This window comes from Leptonychotes weddellii, chromosome 1 (genome assembly GCF_054177405.1).
Source record: "Leptonychotes weddellii isolate Sample4059 chromosome 1, ASM5417740v2, whole genome shotgun sequence".
Lineage (NCBI taxonomy): Eukaryota > Metazoa > Chordata > Mammalia > Carnivora > Phocidae > Leptonychotes > Leptonychotes weddellii.
Genome location: NC_138369.1, coordinates 17,736,505 through 17,759,463, shown reverse-complemented (window position 1 = coordinate 17,759,463; position 22,959 = coordinate 17,736,505). Strand labels below are relative to the sequence as shown.

The 22,959-nt window shown below is 43.1% G+C and overlaps 5 protein-coding genes and 4 non-coding genes across 32 annotated transcripts in view; 3 read left to right on the top strand and 6 right to left on the bottom strand.

Annotated features, from left to right (window-relative positions):
* ITIH4 (inter-alpha-trypsin inhibitor heavy chain 4) overlaps positions 1–22,959 on the top strand; it is a 121,204-nt gene that overhangs the window by 74,472 nt on the left and 23,773 nt on the right. The window lies entirely within an intron of this gene.
* SPCS1 (signal peptidase complex subunit 1) lies at positions 939–2,761 on the bottom strand. The gene is made up of 4 exons (XM_006743967.3): positions 2,531–2,761; positions 2,127–2,186; positions 1,948–2,034; positions 939–1,444 (listed from the first exon to the last, which is right to left on the bottom strand). Exons 1-4 carry the CDS (start codon positions 2,744–2,746, stop codon positions 1,319–1,321), a joined length of 489 nt encoding a protein of 162 aa, XP_006744030.1. The 5' UTR covers positions 2,747–2,761; the 3' UTR covers positions 939–1,318.
* On the top strand, positions 3,000–13,616 carry GLT8D1 (glycosyltransferase 8 domain containing 1). The gene is made up of 10 exons (XM_006743968.3): positions 3,000–3,229; positions 7,333–7,386; positions 7,470–7,568; positions 9,548–9,761; positions 11,130–11,247; positions 11,776–11,860; positions 12,029–12,141; positions 12,509–12,675; positions 12,792–12,904; positions 13,078–13,616. Exons 2-10 carry the CDS (start codon positions 7,371–7,373, stop codon positions 13,260–13,262), a joined length of 1,110 nt encoding a protein of 369 aa, XP_006744031.2. The 5' UTR covers positions 3,000–3,229; positions 7,333–7,370; the 3' UTR covers positions 13,263–13,616.
* On the bottom strand, positions 13,754–20,908 carry GNL3 (G protein nucleolar 3). Its single transcript, XM_006743972.3, has 15 exons — positions 20,751–20,908; positions 19,690–19,748; positions 19,182–19,319; positions 18,954–19,067; positions 18,685–18,768; positions 17,795–17,927; positions 16,919–17,031; positions 16,554–16,677; positions 16,066–16,153; positions 15,156–15,330; positions 14,873–15,015; positions 14,657–14,790; positions 14,385–14,566; positions 14,044–14,110; positions 13,754–13,948 (listed from the first exon to the last, which is right to left on the bottom strand). Exons 1-15 carry the CDS (start codon positions 20,761–20,763, stop codon positions 13,866–13,868), a joined length of 1,650 nt encoding a protein of 549 aa, XP_006744035.2. The 5' UTR covers positions 20,764–20,908; the 3' UTR covers positions 13,754–13,865.
* Positions 15,389–15,465, bottom strand: LOC115944491 (small nucleolar RNA SNORD69). The gene has a single exon (XR_004079036.1). It is a non-coding gene; the product is annotated as a small nucleolar RNA SNORD69 (small nucleolar RNA).
* On the bottom strand, positions 16,793–16,873 carry LOC115944492 (small nucleolar RNA SNORD19B). Its single transcript, XR_004079037.1, has one exon. It is a non-coding gene; the product is annotated as a small nucleolar RNA SNORD19B (small nucleolar RNA).
* LOC115944489 (small nucleolar RNA SNORD19) lies at positions 17,678–17,754 on the bottom strand. The gene has a single exon (XR_004079034.1). It is a non-coding gene; the product is annotated as a small nucleolar RNA SNORD19 (small nucleolar RNA).
* On the bottom strand, positions 18,011–18,084 carry LOC115944490 (small nucleolar RNA SNORD19). The gene has a single exon (XR_004079035.1). It is a non-coding gene; the product is annotated as a small nucleolar RNA SNORD19 (small nucleolar RNA).
* PBRM1 (polybromo 1) overlaps positions 21,001–22,959 on the top strand; it is a 114,133-nt gene continuing 112,174 nt past the window's right edge. For 20 of the 23 annotated variants that reach the window (XM_081818992.1, XM_081819033.1, XM_081818986.1 and 17 more), the window contains exon 1: positions 21,008–21,131. The gene's annotated coding sequence lies outside the window, so the exon portion shown is untranslated. Of the gene's footprint in view, positions 21,132–21,330; positions 21,485–22,959 lie in introns of those variants that run through there. The other 3 variants (XM_081818944.1, XM_081818954.1, XM_081818949.1) reach the window with 3 other exon arrangements.

The following is a 22,959-nucleotide window of genomic DNA, read 5'->3' as shown; positions in this document are numbered from 1 at the left end:
CTATTGTCTAGTATTTTGGTGAGAATTTTTGCATCCATGTTCATCAAGGATATTGGTCTGTAATTCTTTTTTGATGGGGTCTTTGTCTGGTTTGGGGATCAAGGTAATGGTAGCCTCATAAAATGAGTTTGGAAGTTTTCCTTCCATTTCTATTTTTTGGAACAGTTTCAGAAGAATAGGTATTAATTCTTCTTCAAATGTTTGATAGAATTCCCCTGGGAAGCCATCTGGCCCTGGGTTTTTGTTTGTTGGTAGATTTTTGATGACTGCTTCCATTTCCTTACTGGTTATAGGTTTGTCCAGGTTTTCTCTATCTTCCTAGTTCAGTTTTGGTAGTTGATACATCTCTAGGAATGCATCCATTTCTTCCAGGTTATCTAATTTGCTGGCATAGAGTTGCTCATAATATGTTCTTATAATTGTTTGTATTTCTTTGGTGTTGGTTGTGATCTCTCCTCTTTCATTCATGATTTTGTTGCTTTGGGTCATTTCTCTTTTTAGTAAGTCTGGCCAGGGGTTTTGCTCTCATTTTTAAACATTTTATTAAGTCCTATTTACTGGTACTGAGAAATAGAATATTATCTATAATAACCCTCCCACTCCCATCCCACACACTAAACCTTTAGAACATTTTTCTCTTCAGCCCTCTGGACAATTTAAAAAGAATAGGTTTCTACTTTGGTCCACCTCAAGTAAAGCATGGATTGAATTTTTTCTGCTTAACAGAGCCTTATTTTAGTGGTACCAAAATATTACCGTCCCACAAATTTACATTAGTAAATTTTTTCATAGGTGCTTAATTGTTGTCAAGAAAGACATCTTTTAGGAACTTGCAGCTACAGAAAATAGAGATGGTACTTTCAGAACCACAAACTTCTAACTTTGGCTTTTACTCGTAGGTTCGCTTGCAGAACAATGAACAAAAGACTCTTTAGACATAGACTTGCATTGAGTTTTAATTGAAAACATTAAAACAATTTAACCACTCATAGTGAATTATAAAACTTTGACAGTTAAATTGTACTTTCATTTATGAGGCATTTATTCATCATTATTTTGGTAGACCTGAAAGAAACTTTGCATACTTGTGTTTTCTGTTCTCATTTCAGAGGAAGGTTATGAAGAGAAGGTCTAAAATATTTATAAATCAAAAGCCAGCTGAATTAGAAGTGAAATATAAAGAACAAAATCTACACGCAGCTGTGCTGAAAGAGCAGCAGTGGGTTTTAGCTCATGTTTTGGGTGTGAAAACAATTGAGCTCCTCTCACACAAAACGAAAGCAGGTGCAACAGTAAAGCTAAATCATGAAAACCCTAATTAGTTATTTTTAGCATGCCTCTTAATTTTTCTTTCCCCTGGTTTCTTGTCTTCTGAGCCTGAGTCTTGAACAGGTAACCACTTGAGGGGGTGCCGGCGATAAATGGGCCATGGAGGAAGTGTCAACTGAGACAGAACAGAGAAAAGCCATCAATATTAAACATGAGAAGTTTGAAAGAGCATTACGTATAATGTCTGGTTCCCAAATACCTCCTATGCTAAGGGTAAAAACAGCAGCAGCAAAACGGACATTCCAATGAAAACTATGTACCTCTACCCAGACAACATAATTTTAAGAATTGGGTACAAGCCTCACCATTTACACGTAAGGCTTTAAGAGCTAAAAGGTGAGGAGGGAGCATTATGAAGACCATAGGAAATTCCTGCTAGCTTTAAGATTACTGCTTGGAGCAGCTGCCAAAAGAAATGAGCTGTTTCCTTTTATGCAGCTTACTTTATCTGACACTTGGCATTCTACTTTTCCAATGATAGCAAGGTGAGACACTGATGGCAAAAGTGAGGTTTCGAAAAGTTGGTATGGTTCTCACAGCTAGGTCCAACCAAACCAACCCAATTCAGAAAACTTTAACAGTCAGCCACTAACATCCAAACACCCACAAACTTCTTACCAAACACGAAAAAGCAAATCCGGCCATAACTATATAGACAGTCCACCCGAACTGTTCAGCCACGTACCCGTAGATAAATCCAACTATCTGGAAACAAACGAAGTGTATTAAATAAATACAGTCAAGCTGGTTGGGGGAGGGGGAGAAGAACGAGAATACTATGCAAGACCAATACTTACTGCAGAAAAAAGAATAATTCCCTGAAACATCTGTTCAGCTAGCTTCTGGCCCTTGTAATCCTAGAGGTGAAGAAGAGCAGAGCAGAAATTGGTTCCACCAGGGGAAGAGGCACAGTTCCTTCCCTGGCCTCACAGCTTTGGCATCGGGCAACCCCAACGTCAGGGGCCTCCCCCAAAACTGCGAAAAATGAAATTCTGGGTTTCCCGAGGATACTGAAGCATCCTAACAGAGCACGGGCAGGGGGCTCCTCCCGGAGGAAGAGAGATGGGGACCTGGGAAGCACAATTCAGGAAAGAGACTGACTGCAAGGCAGCCATCCGAGCCAGGAACCGCGCAGCACAGGGTCGGTGCTCCGAAAAGGGCGGCGGAGCTGCGTGCGGGGGTCTTGGGGCCGAGCCCTCACCATTTGCGTGGGCAGTGAGCTCAGATGCTGCAACATGACTGGCTGAGAAGGCTGGCAGCCGGGCGAGGGCAACCGCGACTCAGGGACCGTAGGCGCCGGGGTCCGACACCACGGGTAGCTCGGCGGGCCCGCTGAGCCGGGTAATGCGATGGCCGCGGCCCCGGAAGCGGATGTTTCCCACAGACCCGAACGGTCCGAGGCCCCGCCCCGCGCCATCGCTAGGCGACCTGCGCTTTCGGAGCCCACTGTAGCCCGGCGCACTACCCGCGAGGGATGAGGTGGTGACGGCCGAGAGGAGGCATCGCGCGCCCGTGAAGGGTTCGCCGTCAGTGCTGTCGGGTGCCGGGAGCCGCGGGGCCCGGCCCAACAAACTGCCCTCCACAGCACCACCGCGGCCTAACCGCTGCCGGCGCGCCCCCCGTCTCCATGGCGACCGGCTTTTCTCGGCGAGGACCCCAGCTGCGGGGCTGCCCGGCGGCGCCTGTTCGGTGCCACGCTCCTGCGGTCCGAGCGGTGGGCCGACTTCGGGTTGCCGGAGTGCGCGACGGCCGCGGAGCTAGCGGGCGGGTGGGCTCGGTCCCGAGTACAGGGGAGGCGGACGGCCCGGCGGCGAACTGGGCCCCCGGGCCTGCGGCGCGGACGCTGAGCTGGCGGGGCGGGCCGGGGCGCGGGCCGGGGCTCCTCCTCCTCCGGCTGCAGGTAAGGGCGGCCGCGGGGAGCGTCCTAGGGGAACGGCTCGGCTGGACCCTAACGAAGGGCGGGAGGGGGTTGTCTCTGGGCCTTGGGGGAGGTTCCGGAGCGTCCCACCGCCCCCGTCGCCCCTAAGCGTAAGGGGGCCCTATTGACTGCTGGAATTTAGAGGGGACTACCCCAGGCCACATCCTCGAGAGAAAGGGCTTCTCCTCGAAAAGGGGACCCGCCCTCGGACGCCCCTGCACCGGTATGGAGAGATACTCCCACCCGGAGAGTCTCCCAAGTTGGCCGTGCGGCATGCTCGCCGGCTGCACCGGGCCCTCCCAAAAGAGACCCATCAAGGGTTCGCTCTGCCTCTCTCAAGGGTGTGTCTACCTCAAAAACTTAGGCCCTCCCTTGTTACTCTGAGCGAGGTGCGGTGCCCATGTGTCGGAGAGAAACCGTCCTGGGGAACCCTGACCTCTAGCCTCTATGCTGTGTTCCGTGTCAGGGTCACAGACGGTGGGATTCTCAGCACTCCCGGGACAGGCGGCCGCCCGCATTCACACATTCAGCACATTCACGGTACCTTTTCTATGCCATGCAGTGGGCCTAGGATACTGCTGTGACCAACACCAGGCTCTTTCCTTCCTAGAGCCCAGAGCGTGTCAAGGGAGACAATGGCATAACCCCAGAAATAAATGACAGCCAGATTTATTCTGGGATAGGGAGGCCTGGGAGATGTGGGAGCTAAGGGCAGGTGCAGCTGAATATGGGGTTTGGGAGAGTCTCCCATGAGTCCTGAAAGCTAAGTGGCTAGCCAGATGAAGAGGTAGGAGAAAGTGGATGTATATCCTTAGTGCCTTTCCACCTTTCAGCCTGGCAGAGACCTAGTAGTCTTTCTGTTGTATGTAGAAATAGACCTATCCCTCTTTGTTACTACCCCCCCACCCCCCGCGCCGCCTTTTTAAATTTTATTTATTTAAACAATGTCTACACCCAACATGGGCCTTGAACTCACAACCATGAGATCAAGAATCGCTGGCTTCTGAGACTGAGCCAGCCAGGCATCCCTGTGTTATCCCTTTTTAAATGCACTTCATAGTGTGGCAGTTGCTGTAGAGGCTTTATGGTATTTGAGCTGTAAGATATGAGAAAAGGAAATTGCCTGTCTGGTTCCATTTGGGAGAGCTCTTTGTTGGAATCCGTGTTGGCCCTTATGTTGAATGTATTTCATTATCAAAAATGATGTTCTCTTTCTGAGTTGAGAACATCCTTGCTCCTATTTACAAGACCATTCAACAAATATCACATGCCTAATATCAATCGTGGTTTTTAGATGGTGAGGATGCATCAGTAAACACTTTCAATGGGGTCTCTCTTCTCATAGAGCTTACATTCTAGTCTGGGAAGACAGAAATAAAACAAATGAGAGAATTTCATAATTGAGGAGGGGGTGTGGTGAACTTTCCTGATGGCCTCTGAGGAGATGGATAAGGGGACAGAAAAATGACCTTGGTCTTTGGTGACCTCAAGATCAGTTTGAATGGAACGGTAGGGACAGAAGTCTGGCTGGAGAGGAGGAGAGGGAGTGGAGCTAGAGATGCAATTTTTTCAAGGTTTTAGAGTGAGGGGAGCAGGGAAATGGGTCTGTGGATCAACTGGCGTGTGGGTAATGGTGTCTTTTTTTTTTAAGTTAACTGGAAGATAGAAAAGCATGATAATATGCTGATGGGTGTGATCCAGCAGAGGGAAGGTGTTTGCTGAAGCTGCACCAGGGAAACAATTAGAGGTTAGGTTACAGGGTGTCAGTGGAATGGCCTTTCGTGGGACTACATATTAACAAGAGGGAAGGTGGAAAGGTAGGCACAGCTGCCAAGAATGTGGGGACTAATGCAGGTAGCTAGCAAGTTAAAAAAAAAATGGTGTTCTTTCTCCCTAAGATTTCTTCACCCATATTTCTGGATATGCCTGCCTTGGTTGTATGTGTGTGTGCATGTTTTGTGAGTGATTTGGGAATGTGAAGGTTTTATTTATAATTTCCAAACAAACATGAATTTCCATAGTGAAAAATTGAATATGGCTGATCACATTGTTCACATTTGTGTACTCTTAGAAAAACACAGCCACTATTACACATCCCAGGGTCTATGTAAAGTTTTGAGAAATCTTTCTAACCACATCAGTGAATTTCACTACAAGGAATAGCACCAGGAAAGGAAATGTGGAGCAGACATATTCATAATAATTGGCATTTTGCATATATATAACTGTGGAAGAGTTTTAGAGGCAAGTGGTTTCTGCCCTGCTGATCTACTTAAGTACATCAAGTACCTGCTAGGAGTGTGGTTTTTTGTGTCTAGGTAACTGGAATAGCACAAATACATACACCTCTCGGGCGCCTGAGTGGCTCAGTCGTTAAGCGTCTGCCTTCAGCTCAGGTCATGATCCCAGGGTCCTGGGAACGAGCCCCGCATCGGGCTCCCTGCTCCGCGGGAAGCCTGCTTCTCCCTCTCCCACTCCCCCTGCTTGTGTTCCTGCTCTCACTATCTCTCTCTCTCTCTGTCAAATAAATAAATAAAATCTTTAAAAAAACAACAACAACAAAAAAACAAATACATACACCTCTCAATCCACTATCTGTAACTGTTAGTGGACGTTGTTGAGCTAAAACATTGTCTCTTATACCATTAAGTAAATGAGATTTATTCGAGGGGGATCATTTTTTCCAGTCTTGGTGGAAATTGGCTCTAAGCAGCAAATGCTAGTTTTGTCCAGCAGCTCCTGGTCAGCCAGTTTCTGTAGGTAAGGCTCGGCTCACCATGTGTTAGAGGCACACTGCTCAGGGAATAATGATGTGTGTTCTTTAGAGAAGTAGTTCATTGGTATAATGTACGTTATATGTACTGCTGTAGAAAGAAATGAGAGGGGGAGACTGTGTGTGTTTTAGATTATTCTTTAGGAGTCTAAATTATTTTCTCCCAAATTTGTAGTGTGACTGATAATCCCGAGTTTTTAAAACAATCCTTCAATATCTTTCTCTCTCTTTCAAAGGTCTTGAGAAATCAAGTGTCTGATAGGGACACACTTCTACGATGAAATTAATTCAGACTTACTTTGATTTTAGAAATATGCTATAATTCAAAGTGCTTTGTGAAGTTAATAGCCTTATGTAAATGTTCAGTACTCCCATGGGGGAGGATGAAGTAGAAAAGGGTAAAGGTCTCAGAGGTAAGATCATAATATCCTGGATGCATAAAATCTTTTAAGGTAACATTATCCAGACATGTTGTAGAAATCTGATCGTTTAATTTAGTTACACACACATTCTCATTTGATTGTGATTATTTTAGATTTTTTCTTTTTTAAGTAATCTCTATACCCACTGTGGGGCTCAAACTCACAACCCCTAGATCGAGAGTCACATGCTCTACTGACTGAGACAGCCAGGTGCCCCTATTATTATTATTTTAAGATTCTATTTATTTGACAGAGAGCACAAGCAAGGGGAGCAGCAGAGGGAGAGGGAGAAGCAGGCTCTCTGCCAAGCAGAGAGCCCGATGCAGGACTCCATCCCAGGACCCTGGGATCATGACCTGAGCCGAAGGCAGCCGCTTAACTGACTGAGCCACCCAGGCACCCCTCTCTGCTATAGTTTTGAATGAATTTGGAAAATGTTTTTCTCTTTAATTCCAATTAAAGCCGAATGGGATACAACTCAGAACAGGGATGTTTTGTACCAATGAGGCTGACCTCAGGTTATTTGATCATAGATAACTGAGTCCATGTCTAATTTAACTAGGAATTTTGAGTAGAAATTCATTCAGAAAACATTTCCATAGTGGAAATGTATTCTACCAAGTATTCCTCTTGGTAGAATTTATTTTGCTTTTCATCTGGTGACATTTAATGTACAAAGCTATCTATTTCTCCCACATTATTTGCAAGTATTTTATTATCATGACTACTATATAAAATTCAGATCTCAATTTGGGTTCTTGGAAACTATTAATTCAAAATGAGTTTCTGGCCGAAAATACTGTTGTTTCTACCTGAATAAAAGTGTTGAGGCATTTTGATGGTAATTCTCACGTACCTGCTGACTTTGGGGGCTTGTTTTTGTCTTGTAGGGTTAAAAACTAGTATTTATATAAGACAGAAGAGAAAGATGTCATTCCGTAAAGGTATGCTCTTTCTATAAATTACATTGTTTTTATAGCTGCTCAGAAGGTAAAGAGATGTAATGCAGGCTTTTCCTGTGTTTCAGTAAACATCATCGTCCTGGTCTTGGCTGCTGTTCTCTTCTTACTGGTTTTGCACCATAACTTCCTCGGCCTGAGCAGTTTGCTAAGGAATGAGGTTTCAGGTATGGGAGCCCTTACCAATGCCTTGGCATCTGTTGAGGACCTGGAGTTCCCTGTATCCCAACATTCTAAGTTACATTACTAGGCTAAAGGAAAAGGAAGTTTTCTTCTTGTCCTTACAAAAGCTGTTTGACTCTGGGAAAGGAGTGGTGGTACTCCGACTTTTGCAGCCCCACCCCCCACCCCTTCTCCTGTTGTGTGGAGATTTGTTAAGGGTTTGATCTGACAGCAGATCCCTTTTCACCCTATCAGAGGCCTGAGGGGAGCCTCTGTGGGCTGCTGTCTGCTCACACTGCAGCAGGGCAGGGCTTCAGAAGGTGGGGACAGGTGAGTGACGCTTCTCTTTGATGCCTGCCCTATTTACTAGTGTCAGTGTGGTTACTTTCCTTTAACCTGTGGAAGATATCACTAGGACTCTAGTAGAAACACAAAACCATCAAGCCTAGCAACTGATTAAAAAAATCACTTTATAATTCCATTGTCAGTTCTTTTAAATTAGTTGTTCATATTGCTCCTGCTTTGGTATTGAGGGATGTTTGAGGCCTTACGACGTTTGTCAAAAATCATTTTGGGGTTGCCACCCACCATAGTTGACCACAGCAAGAAAAGACTAAGAGCCTTCCCCTGACCTTCACTGAGTGCTCTGATAGCATGTTTTATAACTGTGTGTATTTATATATATACATATTCTATGTACATAAAGGAGTGTATGTTCTGGTGGGAACATTTATAAAAATGAAAAGAGCATTCAGGCTCCATGAGAATAATTTGTTCACTCCTTTATCTCCCGTGCATATAAATGATGGCCAGTACACAGGAGGTGCTCAATAAATTTTCATTGAATACATGATTTCATTACTTAGAGATAACTATCATTAAAATTTTGGCATAGTACCTTCCTGGGTTTCTCTTCCTGTGTATATAGTTTTTCTGTTATGAGATTATGCACTTTATAAACTGCACATGACAGGTTTTCCATGTGATTGTATCTGAAGCAAGTCACCATGATGGTAGATACTCCTCATACATAATTTTAATGCCCCATAGCTTGTTTCCACAGGAAATAGTCTTGGTACAATGACTCAAGACTTTTTTTGATGGCACCCCCACAAGAAACATGTTACATATAGCACACAAGTATACATGTGTCCTTGCTTATTGTCCACCCTTCATGATGGCAGAGATTTGTCTGCTTTATTCATGGCTACAACCCCAGTGCCTAGATACTGCCTTCCACATATTAGGTGCTCAGTGTTCAACGAATGTAAATGAATGAATATATATTATAAAAGGCAGAAAAGAACCCTTATGAAACAGTACTTGAGTTGCTGTGTGTGATGCAGTCTGATACTTTTCTAATTCTATTCCAATTCAGGAACTGTTTTCCTACTCAAATTCTGATTGTGACCCACTGAATTGATTTCATGCCTATTATGGGACATAGTTCATAGTTTGAAAAACAACTGTTTAGTTTCTTTCTAGGTTTTCACAATTATAAACAAACTTGTGACTTCTGATTAACTTCTCAGATTTGTCCTTAAGAGAGGACAAGGGGAATTACTGGCTCAGAGGCCAATATACCTGTTTAAAGTTCGTTTATTTATTTAAGTAATCTCAACCCCTGAGATGTGGAGCTTGAACTCACGACCCTGAGATCAAGAGTCGCAGTTCCCCCGACTGAGCCGGCCAGGTACCCCCCATTTAAGGCTCTTGACACAAATTGCTAAAATACATTCTAGAAAGATTGTTGTATTCCCACCAGTAGTGTATCAGAATTCACGCCGTTTTTTTTTTTTTTAATGCTTCTGCTTTTCCAAAAGCCTTGTTAAATATAGGAAAAGAGTTTCTGAGCTATATGCCTCACATTATAATGAGGGGAGAATGAGGTAAGTATAATTCCCACTTTACCTCTTTTCATGTCTTGGGCTATCAAAAGCTCATGAGATTGTATCACAATGCCTTCCTTGTGTGTTCTTTGCAGATTCAGGAATTGTGGGGTTTCAGCCCATAGACTTTGTCCCAAATGTTCCCCAACAAGCTGTAGACGGGAGACAAGAGGAGATTCCTGTGGTCATTGCTGCATCTGAAGACAGGCTCGGGGGGGCCATTGCAGCTATAAACAGCATTCAGCACAACACTCGCTCCAATGTGATGTTCTACATTGTTACACTCAATGGTACAGCAGACCATCTCCGGTGAGCTCTGCTTGCCTGATGATTCTGCTTCTAGAGGATGCTCTAGAACAGGCCAGCTGCCAATCCAGGAAATGTTTTTATTCCTTATGTCTGTATGTATATACTTTTTCTATACAGTTGGAATTATACCACATAAAAACTGCACATATGACGTTATTTTTCCATGTGATTGTATCATAAACATGTCCCTATTGTAGGAGAAACAATACAAGGAATTTGTGCCAAGATGTAAATCACTGTGCCATATACACATTGTTAACTCAAGCAGATACTGTTTTGGTAATGAGCTTCTCGATGAAAGAAGCAATATGTTGATTTATATCCCGTTACAAGTTCCTTATCTCATGGACATACCCTGAGTAGGTCCAGAGTGGGATGGGATGGGGGAGCAATGGCAAGGTGGTGTGGTGAAGTGAGCAGACACTGAATCCAGATCCTGGCTCAGAGTGACTGGGGAACATTACTTAACCCCTTGGAGCCCATTTCCAGATCTCTAAGTATGGGGTGAAAATATCCAACTTAGAGGATTATTGTGTTGCAAATGAGAAAATATATAAAAAACACTAAGAACATAATCATTCAGTAAATGTTCCTTACTACAATTGTTGTAACTAATCATAGACTCCTAAGCTGATGAACAAGAGCTCACCCAGGTCTTAAAAATGCTCTGAATTCAGATTTATGAAATTCAGTCAAAGAAACATCTTGTCTAACAGGTTAACAGTTGTCAAAGTTCTAAAACATTTCTGTCCTTGTGGCTTTCTACATGGTTCATGTTTAGTTTGTGAAAATTGTGATGACTTATTTTTCCCATTTTATCCAAAACCATCTAAAATAATATAAAAACAAATACTGCATTAGAATAGCTACAGAAAAAATGTGCAGTACTTTAGAGAACATGGACTTTTCTTAGAGACAGTACCTTAGACTCAGGTGGAAGAATTAGTCATTACAGTGAATTAATGAGTCTATAATAGCGTGATTACCACTTTGTCGAAAATTAGCTTTCACTACCATCATATTCTGACTTCACCATGTATTTGGAGAGACAAGAGTTGGACCACATGTGATGGGACGTTCTCAACTCCACAGAGAGTTTTTCTACAGCAGTGATCCCAAGTGTGAGCCCGGTGGGAGCACTATTCATCACCACAGAATTGTGGTTCAGGCAGGGACTTGGATGGGCACACCCTCACTGCAGATGAGGAAACCAAGATTTGCAGAGGGGAAGGGGTGAACGGGCTTTAAGATACCTATCTGGTCGCTAGGGTTTCTCTTACATTATGCCCTTGGAAGGCACAAAGAGAAGGCTGCAGTCTTGGGGACATGGTTATATAAAACTGAAATTTGGTGCTTTATTTTCATCAGGTCCTGGCTCAGCGGCAGTACCTTGAAAACCATCAGGTACAAAATTGTCAATTTTGACACTAAACTTTTGGAAGGGAAAGTAAAGGAGGATCCTGACCAGGGGGAATCCATAAAACCAGTGAGTTCTGTGCATCCTTGTTTGTACTTGGGAATATAGTTGACTCTAGAACAACACAGGTTTGAACTGCAAGGGTCCACCTATATGCAGATTTTTTCAATACAGATTTTTGTTGATATAGTTTTCTCCTTGATTTTAACATTTTCTCTAGCTTACATCATTGTAATGCAGTATAGAATTCATGTAATAAAATATGTTGACTGTTTATATTCTATGTAAGGCTTCTAGTCCACAGTAGGTTATCAAGTTTTGGGGGAGTCAAAAGTTGTATGTTGATTTTTGACTGTCCAGGAGGCTGTTATCCCTAAACCGTGCATTGTTCAAGGGTCAACTGTATTAGGAAATGACTGGAATACCTGGGTAACTGGGTGCACTGCAAGTAGCTCCCTGGGGGCCAAGGTGGGGCAGTTCTTAAAGAGACCTTCAGCAGTCTTCTGCATGGGCACAAAAAGCATTCTGGGAGTTTCTAATAAAGGCTTAGCCACTGACGAATCCTATGCCAATGCCTCTTTCCTTTTCCTTTCCCAGTTAACCTTTGCACGGTTCTACTTGCCAATTCTGGTTCCCAGTGCAAAGAAGGCCATATATATGGACGATGATGTAATTGTGCAAGGTACCAAAGACTGTTACCATTGGTGCTGTTCTCTGTCCAGAGTGTGGGAGGTTGTGGTTGTTTTATTTACAGTATCCTGTAAAAGGTCATTCTAATTGGGAGGAATGGGCATCTTGAGGCAACTCAAAGTGTAAATCTTTTGTAAATCTTACACTTTGTCTATTTCAGGGGATATTCTTGCCCTTTATAATACACCATTGAAGCCAGGACATGCAGCTGCATTTTCAGAAGATTGTGACTCAGCCTCTACCAAAGTTGTCATCCGTGGAGCAGGGAACCAAGTGAGTTACTTATTCGTTATCTTGTACAGACGCTCCACACTCTATAATGCAGGGTAATGGGGGGAAGGCAGCACAATCAGGGAGCTTCTTTCTTTTTTGCTGCGTTTTACATTCCTCAGTTCATCCCAAAACTCAAGGTTGCTTTCCTATGGATTGGTCAATAAACCTGACAACCTAATTCTCCTTAAACATCTAGCTTAGTATGTTTATTCTAGGTTTCTACTCTAACTTGGAATCTGAGATTTCACTTTGTGTGTAACCATCTGCTAATAAACCAAGCAGGTTTTTTCTTTATTATATTCTTTATTAGTTATAGATCTATTCTGTTTGAAGCAGTAAATATCTATATATCCTATTTGTGTTTTAGTACAATTACATTGGCTATCTTGACTATAAAAAGGAAAGAATTCGTAAACTTTCCATGAAAGCCAGCACCTGCTCATTTAATCCTGGAGTTTTTGTTGCAAACTTGACAGAATGGAAAAAACAAAATATAACTCACCAGCTGGAAAAATGGATGAAACTCAATGTGGAGTAAGTATATAGCTGACCACACTGTGAAGACCCTTATTTCAACCCTGGGGGTCTTATCTTAAGGCTAATTTGTCAGGATTTTCCACTAACACCTTACATTTGTCATCTCTCTTAAGAGAGGGGCTGTACAGCAGAACACTGGCCGGCAGCACCACCACACCTCCCCTGCTGATCGTATTTTATCAACAGCACTCTACCATCGACCCCATGTGGAATGTCCGCCACCTTGGTAAGTCAGAAAAATTCACCAAAAGGCCTAAGCTTATAAGGAATTAATTGAAGGACTATCCTCAGGGACGGGATATATCTAGTTTCCTTTAAGTTTTCTGCAGTTTGATGTAGCATTTCTTATTTCTGACTAGTACTAGTACAATGATTTGGCTCTTTTTCTCTCAACGTAAGGTTCCAGTGCTGGAAAACGATATTCACCCCAGTTTGTAAAGGCTGCCAAGTTACTCCATTGGAATGGTCACTTTAAGCCATGGGGAAGAACTGCTTCCTATTCTGATGTCTGGGAAAAATGGTATATTCCAGACCCGACAGGCAAATTCAGCTTGATCCGAAGACATATGGAGATCTCAATATAAAACAAAACATAATTTATACTATAAGCATTTCTCAGGAAATCCTGGAAGACAGTATGTGTGGGAAGTAACAGTTGCAAGGCTTCAAAGCCTATCTATCTGCGGCAGCCCATGGAAAAAGGGACATTTCAGCTGGGTAAAGAGGACAAACTATCCCAGCTAGCAGTCAGCTTCCCAGACAGACTATAAATGTCTCCATCTGCCTTACCAAGTGTTTGCTTACAACCGTGCTGAATGACCAGAGGTAAACGGACTGACAGGGATGGTACAGCTAGTTCAACACTGCTGCTTGGTTTTAATTTTGTGACCTTAACCTGTGGTCTGATCTGTTAATAAAGTGAAACCTACATTTTTCAATAGGTATCTGATTTTTTGCTTCCAGATAATTAACTATACTTCTATTCACTCATCATGTAAGAGAGGAGTGGTCTTCTTCTAGAACTTAGACACTTTCTACATTGCCTTATTTTTTAAAATGAATATATGATACATACTTACAAAATTTACAGTTTACATCATATTGTAACAAACTGGTACATAACACACAACAGCTTAGCAGTCTGTTCAAAATGTTAAGAAGCCACCTTATAAAAGGACAAGGTTCTGTTATACATAGTCTGTGCTGAAGTCGTAAGCATCATCTTCCTCTTCAGTCATTTTATCTGACATGTAAGATGGTGCGGACTCATCTATATTGGAGGAAAGAAAAGAGGTTTAAAAAAAAAAAAGGCAATTCCATACCATGCTGCTTTGTTAGTAAATCCCTCCACCCAAGTTGCCCCACCTGCTTGAGACTCCTCAGGCAGTGCCTCCCAGGCCTCTTCTGCCCCAGACATGTCTAAGCTCTTTTCCTGTGGGACAAAGAGAAATGGTACAAGATTAGTAGCCCTTGTCTGTTCATTAATCCAAGGAATTGCATATCTGGAAAAAGACTCTGAAGTTACACATAATGGGACACACAAAATTAAGACTAATGATTGCAAGCCTTAAATACTTAAATCTTAAGGAGTTTTTTTTGTAATCTGTTATGAACTGTTTAATTTTTCCCTTTGGCCCCTTCCCATTTGTTAGACATTATAATGCTAGAAAACTTACTTCAGCTTAAGTAACTCATGCAACACTTACACCAGCTGCTGCTTCAACACTTTCCTGGTCACTGTCAAGGTCATTGTAGTTCTCCCCCTCCTCCTGCTGCTTCTCTTTCTGTTTTGGCAGTTCTTCAGGTATGTCCTTTTCCTCAATTATTCCATTTGTCAGACCCGAAGACTGGAAAAGGATGCTGCTGGCTAAACGAGGGCCCCTGATAGCTAGGGAAGGAACACAGTGCTCATGTAAACAGAGGAGACCTTTTATTTGCCTGTCAGCTAATGAAGACTGCAAACACAAGACTTGCTTACTACGTATGCTGTGTGCATTGTTCTTTTCCAGTTCTTCCAGATTAAGGCCCTGTTTCATCTTTGTCACAATGCCCTCATTAAAATGTGGAGGAGTCCAGGATGTAGGGGGATGGCAATAGTAACCTAAGGAAGCACTGGTATTAAAAACAAGATTTGTCAAAAATCAGTTCCTTCATTCCATGTGATCCTCAAAATGCCACGAGAAAGAAGTGTTACCCTGTCCACTCCGACCACATCAGTTTGGCAGCACCTTCTAAATTTGGACTTCCACCTTTTTGGTGCAATCCTCTTCTCTGAGCAAGTGATGTAAAAAACTCCACAGGATTCTTAAAGTCTGGAACAGTAAATTTCAGTACTACCTTCAAAAAAAGAAAAACCAAAAAGGTCATTCATGTGATATAGTGTAAAAAAACAAAACAAAACAAACCTTGAAAATCTTCTACTTAAAATGCTTATGATGAAAGAGAAGACAGAACTCAAGGGAAGGGGGTTCTTCTACCTGTCGAGCATCAGCCTGGGACAAGATGGCACTTGCAGCCTCCACTGGTTTCACCACCTCAATACTTGCTGGACTTCTCAGAGCAAGTGTGCTGGCAGAGTTAAGTGGAGACACAATAAAACCTGGACTGTCTAGGACTGTGATTTGTTTGTCCAGGGGGACAACCTGCATGCACCTGGAACAAGAGGGATGGTAACTGATAGGAGCACTGGTTTACCTGAAGGATGAGAGACAACACGAAGCTCAGGGTTGGATTGAACAAACTCAGCACAGTCTGTCAGATCCAGTTTATCATCATTTGCTTCATGTTCATCTGAAACTCTAACAGTGTTCCTCCCCTACTAAAGAGAAACACTACATGTTAGAGCTTATGTGTTGCCCTAAACACATGCTATTTCCTCTGCCATGAAAATTTCCCCTCCAGCTGGCTTTTTTTTTTTTTTAAGATTTTTTATTTATTTATTTGACAAAGAGACATAGCAAGAGAGGGAACACAAGCAAGGGGAGTGGCAGAAGGAGGGAGAGAAGCAGGCTTTCCACGGAGCAGGGAGCCCGATGTGGGGCTCGATCCCAGGACCCTGAGATCATGACCCGAGCAGAATGCAGACGCTTAACCATCTGAGCCACCCAAGTGCCCCCACCTGGCTGACTTCAATTCAGAATTGGGTTCAAGCATCCCTTCTGAGGCAGCTTCCCCTTCTCTCAATCTATTTGCTTGTCTTTCAAACTAGATGTGAGCTATTCCACTCTAATCAATTCTTCCCTAAGTCTAGCACTGACTTAACCCTGTTCCTTTCACTGACACCTCTAAAGTAAAAATAGAAAATGGTCTTCCTTAAGCTATCCAAAACAAAATAATTATTTACTCATTTATAATGAAATATCACAATTATGGAAGAACTCACTTTACCTTGTAAGCCCCATGGATACACCAACATTACATATCCGTTCTTGTTTTAAACTATTGATGATGCTGCTTTTCCCCACATTTGGGAAACCTACAAATGGGAAATCCACAGAACAAAAGGCATTATGTATTGGTAATTATAAAATTTCCACTGCCTTAGGCTTGCCTGATGTTTGCAGCAAGATCAGAGTTGGATCTGAGTGTCTTCACTTCAACACTAAGACCAATCTTAGCATCTTCATTTCTTGCACAAGTAATCAAAGAGCAGGAAAAGATGATTAATTCAGATAAACCAGGAACTTTCAGAAGTCAACTTCCTACAGTGCAGAGTACTGAAATAGGCAGCAATTAAAATTTTTGTGTTTGATGAAGTGGGCAAGAAGCTAATGTTTGAATAAGCCCTTTATTGAGCACCAACCCAAGACACTGTTAACATGAATAAAACCTTGGCACTTAAGAGAGAAGACAAAGTGTGTTGAACTGAAACTCACCAATTACTCCAACCTGAATGGCTTTGCCATAAGCCTCCTGAAAACCTCTGAGAAGCTTCCAAAGGCCGTCTTTCCCAACACAGACTTCGCTTTTGCATGGAGCTCTCTTCCTTACCTTCAAATGCTAAAATTCCATATAATCAGTTTAACTACTTCTGATAACCCACCCGATAAAACCCAAGCAATCTGGCTCTAGAGCCCAGCTATTAAAATCACCACACTATTATCTTTCAGATTATCTCTGGATGAAATCAGAGTTGGATCTTTGAGTTCTCATTTTTTAATCAAGATCTTATAAACTCATCATATTTCAGCCATCCAAAATCTGAAAGAACCATACTTCCCACCACTGACTGAAAGAGTACCTTGATTATCTTGCCCTTGTCCTTCAGATTTGTTGAGGCTCTGAACACCACTGTTGGTAATTCCTTCTTCAAATAATTTAGCCAGTTCTCCAAATTCTCCTTTGGTACCAAATCTAATAGGGATTAGGAACAAGACACATGTCACTTTGTTGACATGAATATGCACTATCTGATAAACTTTGGATTTTACTCTGGTTTGCCTCTTCAGTTTTTTCAAAAGGATTTAAATGGAAGATGGGAAGAGGGTAAGCTCCCTACCATGCTGCCCTTATCTTAACAGTTCAGTATCTACACCTCAGTATCTCTTCAATTCCCTTCTGCACGGCTCACCCTTTCAGAATTAAGTCAACCTGTAGATTATGACCCTACAAGCTTAACTCTAGAGCTGTGTTTCCAAAATCAGCTATGTTACCTGAGAGTTACCAACAGTAACTGAATGCCATTCTTACTTTCTGCTTCACAAGTCTCTATTCTGGGTTTTCCTGGCCCTGATGCTCAAACCAGTGCTTCCTAAGTGCACTTCATATAAATATTGTCATATATAGACTTTATGCAGATACGGGGAATATGGCAAACTACCATCACTTCCTATGTGCAATATATTGCACAGTAAGCTAAGTAGAGAACCTTACACTCTTAAATAATACAAGATGGTAAGTACTGAATGGCAAAAGAACAGTAGAAACCTGCTAATCACTTACAGAAAATACCTCCATCCCATTGCCCAGCACTGTCTTTGGCAACAAGACCATATGCACTGGCTTTACTGAGGTCAGAGTTGGATCTTATCAGTCTTCAGTGAAAATCAGACTGCTCACATATTTTCCTCATACCTCACTAGTGCATATGGAACATAAAAGGCATCCCTTTGCTCACCTGATTTATTTAATACAAGTATCAGCTTCTTCTGTCCATCCTGGGTAATGGACTCTTCTACCTGGGGACACCTGCAACCAAGTGGATCTCTGGCATCCAGCACCTCCAGCACAACATCTGAGGCTTCAATCACCTGTCAAGGCAGAAACTATCAGAGGAGCATCGCTTGCTCTGACAACACCCTCCATACAAGTATACTGACATTTTCCACTTTGCAGCAGGGTGAGCTCAGAGTTGGATCTTACGTCTTCACCTTGGCATGAAGAATGTTCACATGTTCATCATTTCTCACAGGAAAGTAAAATATAGGTTTGCTTGGAAGCCTCTGGTCTCCCATCAAAGTGGATTTCAAAAGTGGAAATACCTCCACTGTCTGAATCTATAACCCTCCAATAGTGAATTACATAGTTTGACAGGCCCCCCCTGGCCCTGCCAAGAGCTGCTGAGCAGCAGTCATGTTCTATTCAGAGGGGAGTGAGCCTGGGAAAACGGGTATTGGGGATGGGAGTTCTGGGGAGCAACTATGCCAAGACACTCCCTTGACTTCACTTAGGTTTCAACAGAGTATTGTTTCCACACTACTTGCTCTAATGTATTTTCCTCTATTTTAAAAAACCACTATCAACGTAAATGAAGCTTATAGGGAACTGTTCCTGTGCAAAAATTTTAAACCTTAAGAATATTTCAGTTAAACAGAAAAGGCCCTAAGTAGAATAAGCCACAATAAAGAAATAAAAATAAAAACTAAAAAGCGGAATAAGTCAACTTGCTAAAGGATTCATCTAGCTCAAGTGAACTCCACTTCCACATTTACAGGGTTGGTGTCAAAAAAGAACTCTAGCCTTTTCAACCTCATTACCATTTTTAGACACTGACCTAGACTAAAATACCTTTTTAAGTTCCTGACAATACAACTTCTTCGGATTCTGTTTGCCCGACTTGGGTTTGTCCTTAGCTTTGCCCTGCCCAAATTCCTGCAAGATAAAGACAAGGGAAAAAGGACACAAAATTAGCACTTTAGGTGCAACCTGATTCTCCATATTTCTATTAGTAAAAGAGAGTTGGAACTCTCCGTCCAAGAGGCACAGCAGCCCCTGCCCCGGGTATGTGTTTTTACATCTACGTCAGAACCCTCATTCACAAAGATACTTAATCCTACCTTCTTCACAGGTTCCAAGTTAGACGGCTTAACACCAGGGTTAGTTTCAAGTTTTCTTTTCTTTTCCTGTTCCTTCTGCCTGTCAAGTTTCTGCTGCTGTTTTAGTTCTTCAAGCTGTGTCCAAGCCGTAAGAGAAATGGGTGAGCCAAAGCAATCTGGTGTTATTTTACTTTGAAAAGCTACACATACCCACACATCACTTGTTCAAAGTTTGAGTTAACATCTTACCCGCTGTTTCCTTAGCTCAGCTTCCCGAAGAAGAGCTTCTTTAAAGGGAGCACTGTTTGGAACTCCTGGGTCTTTTCTAGGCTTTTTGCGACCCCGTTTTTTAGCCTCCTTCCTCAATTTTCGATGGTGCTCTCGAACCTATTATGATAAAAATTCTTGTGAGTACCTGGCTAAAATTGGTTATACGTATAAGATAACCTAGGAAAGTTAACTTGTAACCATATAGAAAGCATACATATTTATGTATAAAACGGCAAAAAAAAATGTCATCAGGAGACTCTTTGCAGACATTAACATGTTGATCAGAGTTTATAGACTTATCACCAAATTACTGCACTTTCCCACAGCTATACTCCTGATGTCTAAGAACTTGTGCCCACGGACAGTCTATTTAACCTCAATTTCATGAGGTGAAATCCTATTAATCCAAAGCTCCCAGTGGAGGAGAGGTGGAGCAGAAATCAGTTTTGCATTATTTTAATATAGCTCTTCCAAGCAGAGCACTTACCTTTTTTTGGATTTTATACCGCTTATGGCAGGTCATGCGTTTACTTGCTTTCTTCAACTCTACAAAAAAACCCATCGCAAAACAATTAGACACAAGGGATCCATTTGTTTAGTTTTTAGTGACTGCTCGGGGGTCACGTCCCTTTTCCCATTTAGCAATTAACTCTCAAGCCTAATTTAAGAATCATATATGGTGGATAATAAATGTAGGCCATTCTAAAACCTCGGGACAATTTGACACAGTATATCCGGAGCAGAGCCCAGCTTCCTTACGCCCCCTCTTCCCAGAGTAGACTGAAATCGCACACAGGAGCATGAGACCCAAAACGGCAGGCACTTCTTGTCACACACCGTGAATCACAAGTTAGGACCTGACAGTGGATTTCAGAGGCGGCACTCAAGACCTCGCTAGGGCCAGACTGAACGTGGGCCAAGGGAGGAAAACGCTGGGCCCGCAACCTGGCTCAGACACTGTTTACGCAGGAGGCCCAGGCTTCATCTTCACTTTTTTTTTTCTTTGAAGATTTTATTTATTTAGGCGCCTGGGTGGCTCAGTTGGTTAAGCGTCTGCCTTTGGCTCAGGTCATGGTCCCAGGGTGCTGGGATGGAGTCCTGCATGGGGCTCCTTGCTCAGCGGGGAACCTGCTTCTCCCTCTCCCTGCTTGTACTCTGTCAAAGACTCCCTCCGTCTCTTTTTTTTTTTTTTTTAAAGACTATTTGACACAGAACAAGGGGAAGGGCAGAGGCAGAGTGAGAAACAGACTCTCCGCTGAGCAAGGAGTCCACGCAGAGCTAAATACCAGGACCCCGGGATCATGACCTGAGCCGAAGGCAGCCGCTTTACCGACTGAACCACCCAAGCGCCCCAGTGAAATTCACTTTTGTTTTCCTTTCGTAAAACAGGCCGGCGGTCAGCGTGGGGCCTTCCAACCCTCGCTTCTACTGGGGACCAGCGCGACGGCCTACCCACAGGCTCCCCCACTCCCACATAAGAGCGCCCCGGTGGTTCGTCAACCATTAGAGACAGAGGTCCCTCCACACCCGCTCCCCAACCCCACTCACTCGGTCGCTTCATACTGGTAGTGGCAAGGGCAGTGCCGGCAGTGAGTGTAAGGGCAGCAGCAACAACAACGTGCCTCCACCACAGCCACGTGTAAATTGCGGCCAAGCTCGAGCGTCACGCACTGACGCTACCGCCGTAAAGAGCGCCGCCGTCCGTTCGCGTGCGCGCGCACGCAGTGTCGTGCGGAGCCGGGTTCGCTTGGCGGCCGCGGGACTGGTTTTGCGGCGGCACCGGGAGGGGTGAGGGCGGTGAGGGCGGCGGGTGCTGGAGAGACGGCAGCGGCCACAGCCGGAGGAGCAATAGCAGCAGCCGTGGCGGCCACGGGGCGGGGCGCGGCGGTCGGCGACCGCGGCCGGGGCTGCAGGCGGCGGAGCGGCTGGGTAAGGCCGGGCTCGGGGCGGGCGGGGCCGCTCCTTCTCGGCCGGCTGCCGGGCCTTTGTGTGGGCCCGGGCGGGCGGGAGCAGCGGCGGAGGCCCCGCCCCGGCCGTGGGGACGCGCCGGTCGGGCCGGGCGCGCGGGGCGGGGCACGGCGGCGGGCGTCGGGACGGCCAGGCAGCCTTGCCGCACCTGCCGGCCGGGACAAAGGCGCGCCACGGCCCGGAAACTCCTCGCTCTCTCTTTCCCGCCCCTGCGGCTGGCCGAGCACTCGTCGCGGGCAGCTTCAAAGCTGTCAACGTTTCCCTTAGTCCCCGTACCAGTGACAGGTCCGGAAAGTCTTTCATTTCTTCCGCAGGTCAGGGCCTCCTTTTTTTTGTTGTTTCTTGACGGTTCGGACGCAAACTCAACTAGTGAAAAAATTTTTTTAAATTTTCTTTCTTTTTTTTTTTTTTTTTACATTTTCTAGATGACTGTGTTCAGACCGAATGTTTTTATCAATGGGACTTGTATTTATAGTAAAGGCTAGATATTTAAGTATCTCATGTTTCTGCAGCACCACGAAAAAAAATCGAGGTTTTAAAACTGCGTTTCCTGGTTTTTAATAATTTTCCACCTCTTAAGATTTTTTTTACTGAAAGAAATGTAGTTTTGTGATAGAGCAGATATTGGTGATTTAAATAAGATTGGCAAAATGTAGAAGAAATACTGAAAACCAAATGGCAAATATACAGTATAGCAGATATAGAAATTATTACTATGGTTATAGAACATATGTTGGAATAAAACATTCTTACTAACTTATATTCCAAAAAACTAGGGCTCCTCAAAAGTGATTTTGAAGTGATGTTTTTCCATTAAGAGTAGTATGATTTTGCTTTATTATTTGTTAACAGATGTCGGTACTTTAAGATTCAAAAGAAGATAGGAAAGTATCTTTTGAAGAAGTATTTCCAATTTAAAACAGTAACCAATGTGTGGATAAATTGAAGGGCCTTTATCGCTTTCTTTGGCTTTGGGTGTACCTCAAATATTAATATTCTACCCAAAAACCCCAAGATTAGTGTATTTTGGTATATATATGATAGGCTATTATCAAGCCATCTAACATGTGGAAGAATGTTGACTTGGAAGAATCCTAAGTTAAAATACAAGGTGCAAAATAATACATATGATTTAACACTTTTGTTTAAAAAAATAAGCAACTAAGGCATAGAATAAATACAAAAAGCTGTGAATGCCAATGTTAAGGGTGTTTTTTTCCCTAGAAAGAAGGATTATGGTTTTTTTCTCCTTCAAATCATCCTGTTTTCCAAGATTCTTGTTCTAACCATGTATTACAGTATTGAGTATCACGAGAAATAGAGGAGAGTACGAAAAGTTTATAAACTGTCAGCATATACCATGTGGGTATAATGAGTCAGTATTTTCCCAGTTGCACATTTTAAAAATTATTCATTAGTGTGCACTGTAATTTATTGATTGTCAGACTTTTGGACATGTGACTGTAATCAGTGCCATTTTAAAAACCTGTATTTTATTAGCTCCAGAATCTATTTCCTCTTCATGGCAAAAGAATTGCTAAAGGCATGCTCACAGTCCTTTTAAACCACACAGACTTTTTTTAATGTCCCACTTAATGTGTACTTTTAATGTGTTTATTAAAAAGATAAATTGATCACTCATACCAGATACTATTCTTTTTTTTTTTTTTTTTAAGATTTTTATTTATTTGTTAGAGAGAGAGAGAGCACAAGCAGGGGGAGCAGCAGAGGGAGAGGGAAAAGCAGGCTCCTCACTGAGCAAGGAGCCCGATGTGGGACTCGATCCCAG

Coding starts and splice junctions, on each gene's coding strand:
- SPCS1 (XM_006743967.3), bottom strand. CDS start 2,746: ATGGCGCGGGGCGGGGCCTCGGACCGTTCGGGTCTGTGGGAAACATCC. Junction 2,035..2,126: donor GAATTATTCTTTTTTCTGCA/GTAAGTATTGGT, acceptor GTTTGTTTCCAG/ATAGTTGGATTTATCTACGG. Junction 1,445..1,947: donor GATTTGCTTTTTCGTGTTTG/GTAAGAAGTTTG, acceptor GTTCTGTCTCAG/TTGACACTTCCTCCATGGCC.
- GLT8D1 (XM_006743968.3), top strand. Junction 11,248..11,775: donor AGGGGGAATCCATAAAACCA/GTGAGTTCTGTG, acceptor TTCCTTTCCCAG/TTAACCTTTGCACGGTTCTA. Junction 12,905..13,077: donor GTGGAATGTCCGCCACCTTG/GTAAGTCAGAAA, acceptor TCTCAACGTAAG/GTTCCAGTGCTGGAAAACGA.
- GNL3 (XM_006743972.3), bottom strand. Junction 18,769..18,953: donor ACTTGGAACCTGTGAAGAAG/GTAGGATTAAGT, acceptor TTTATCTTGCAG/GAATTTGGGCAGGGCAAAGC. Junction 16,154..16,553: donor CATTCAGGTTGGAGTAATTG/GTGAGTTTCAGT, acceptor TCCCATTTGTAG/GTTTCCCAAATGTGGGGAAA.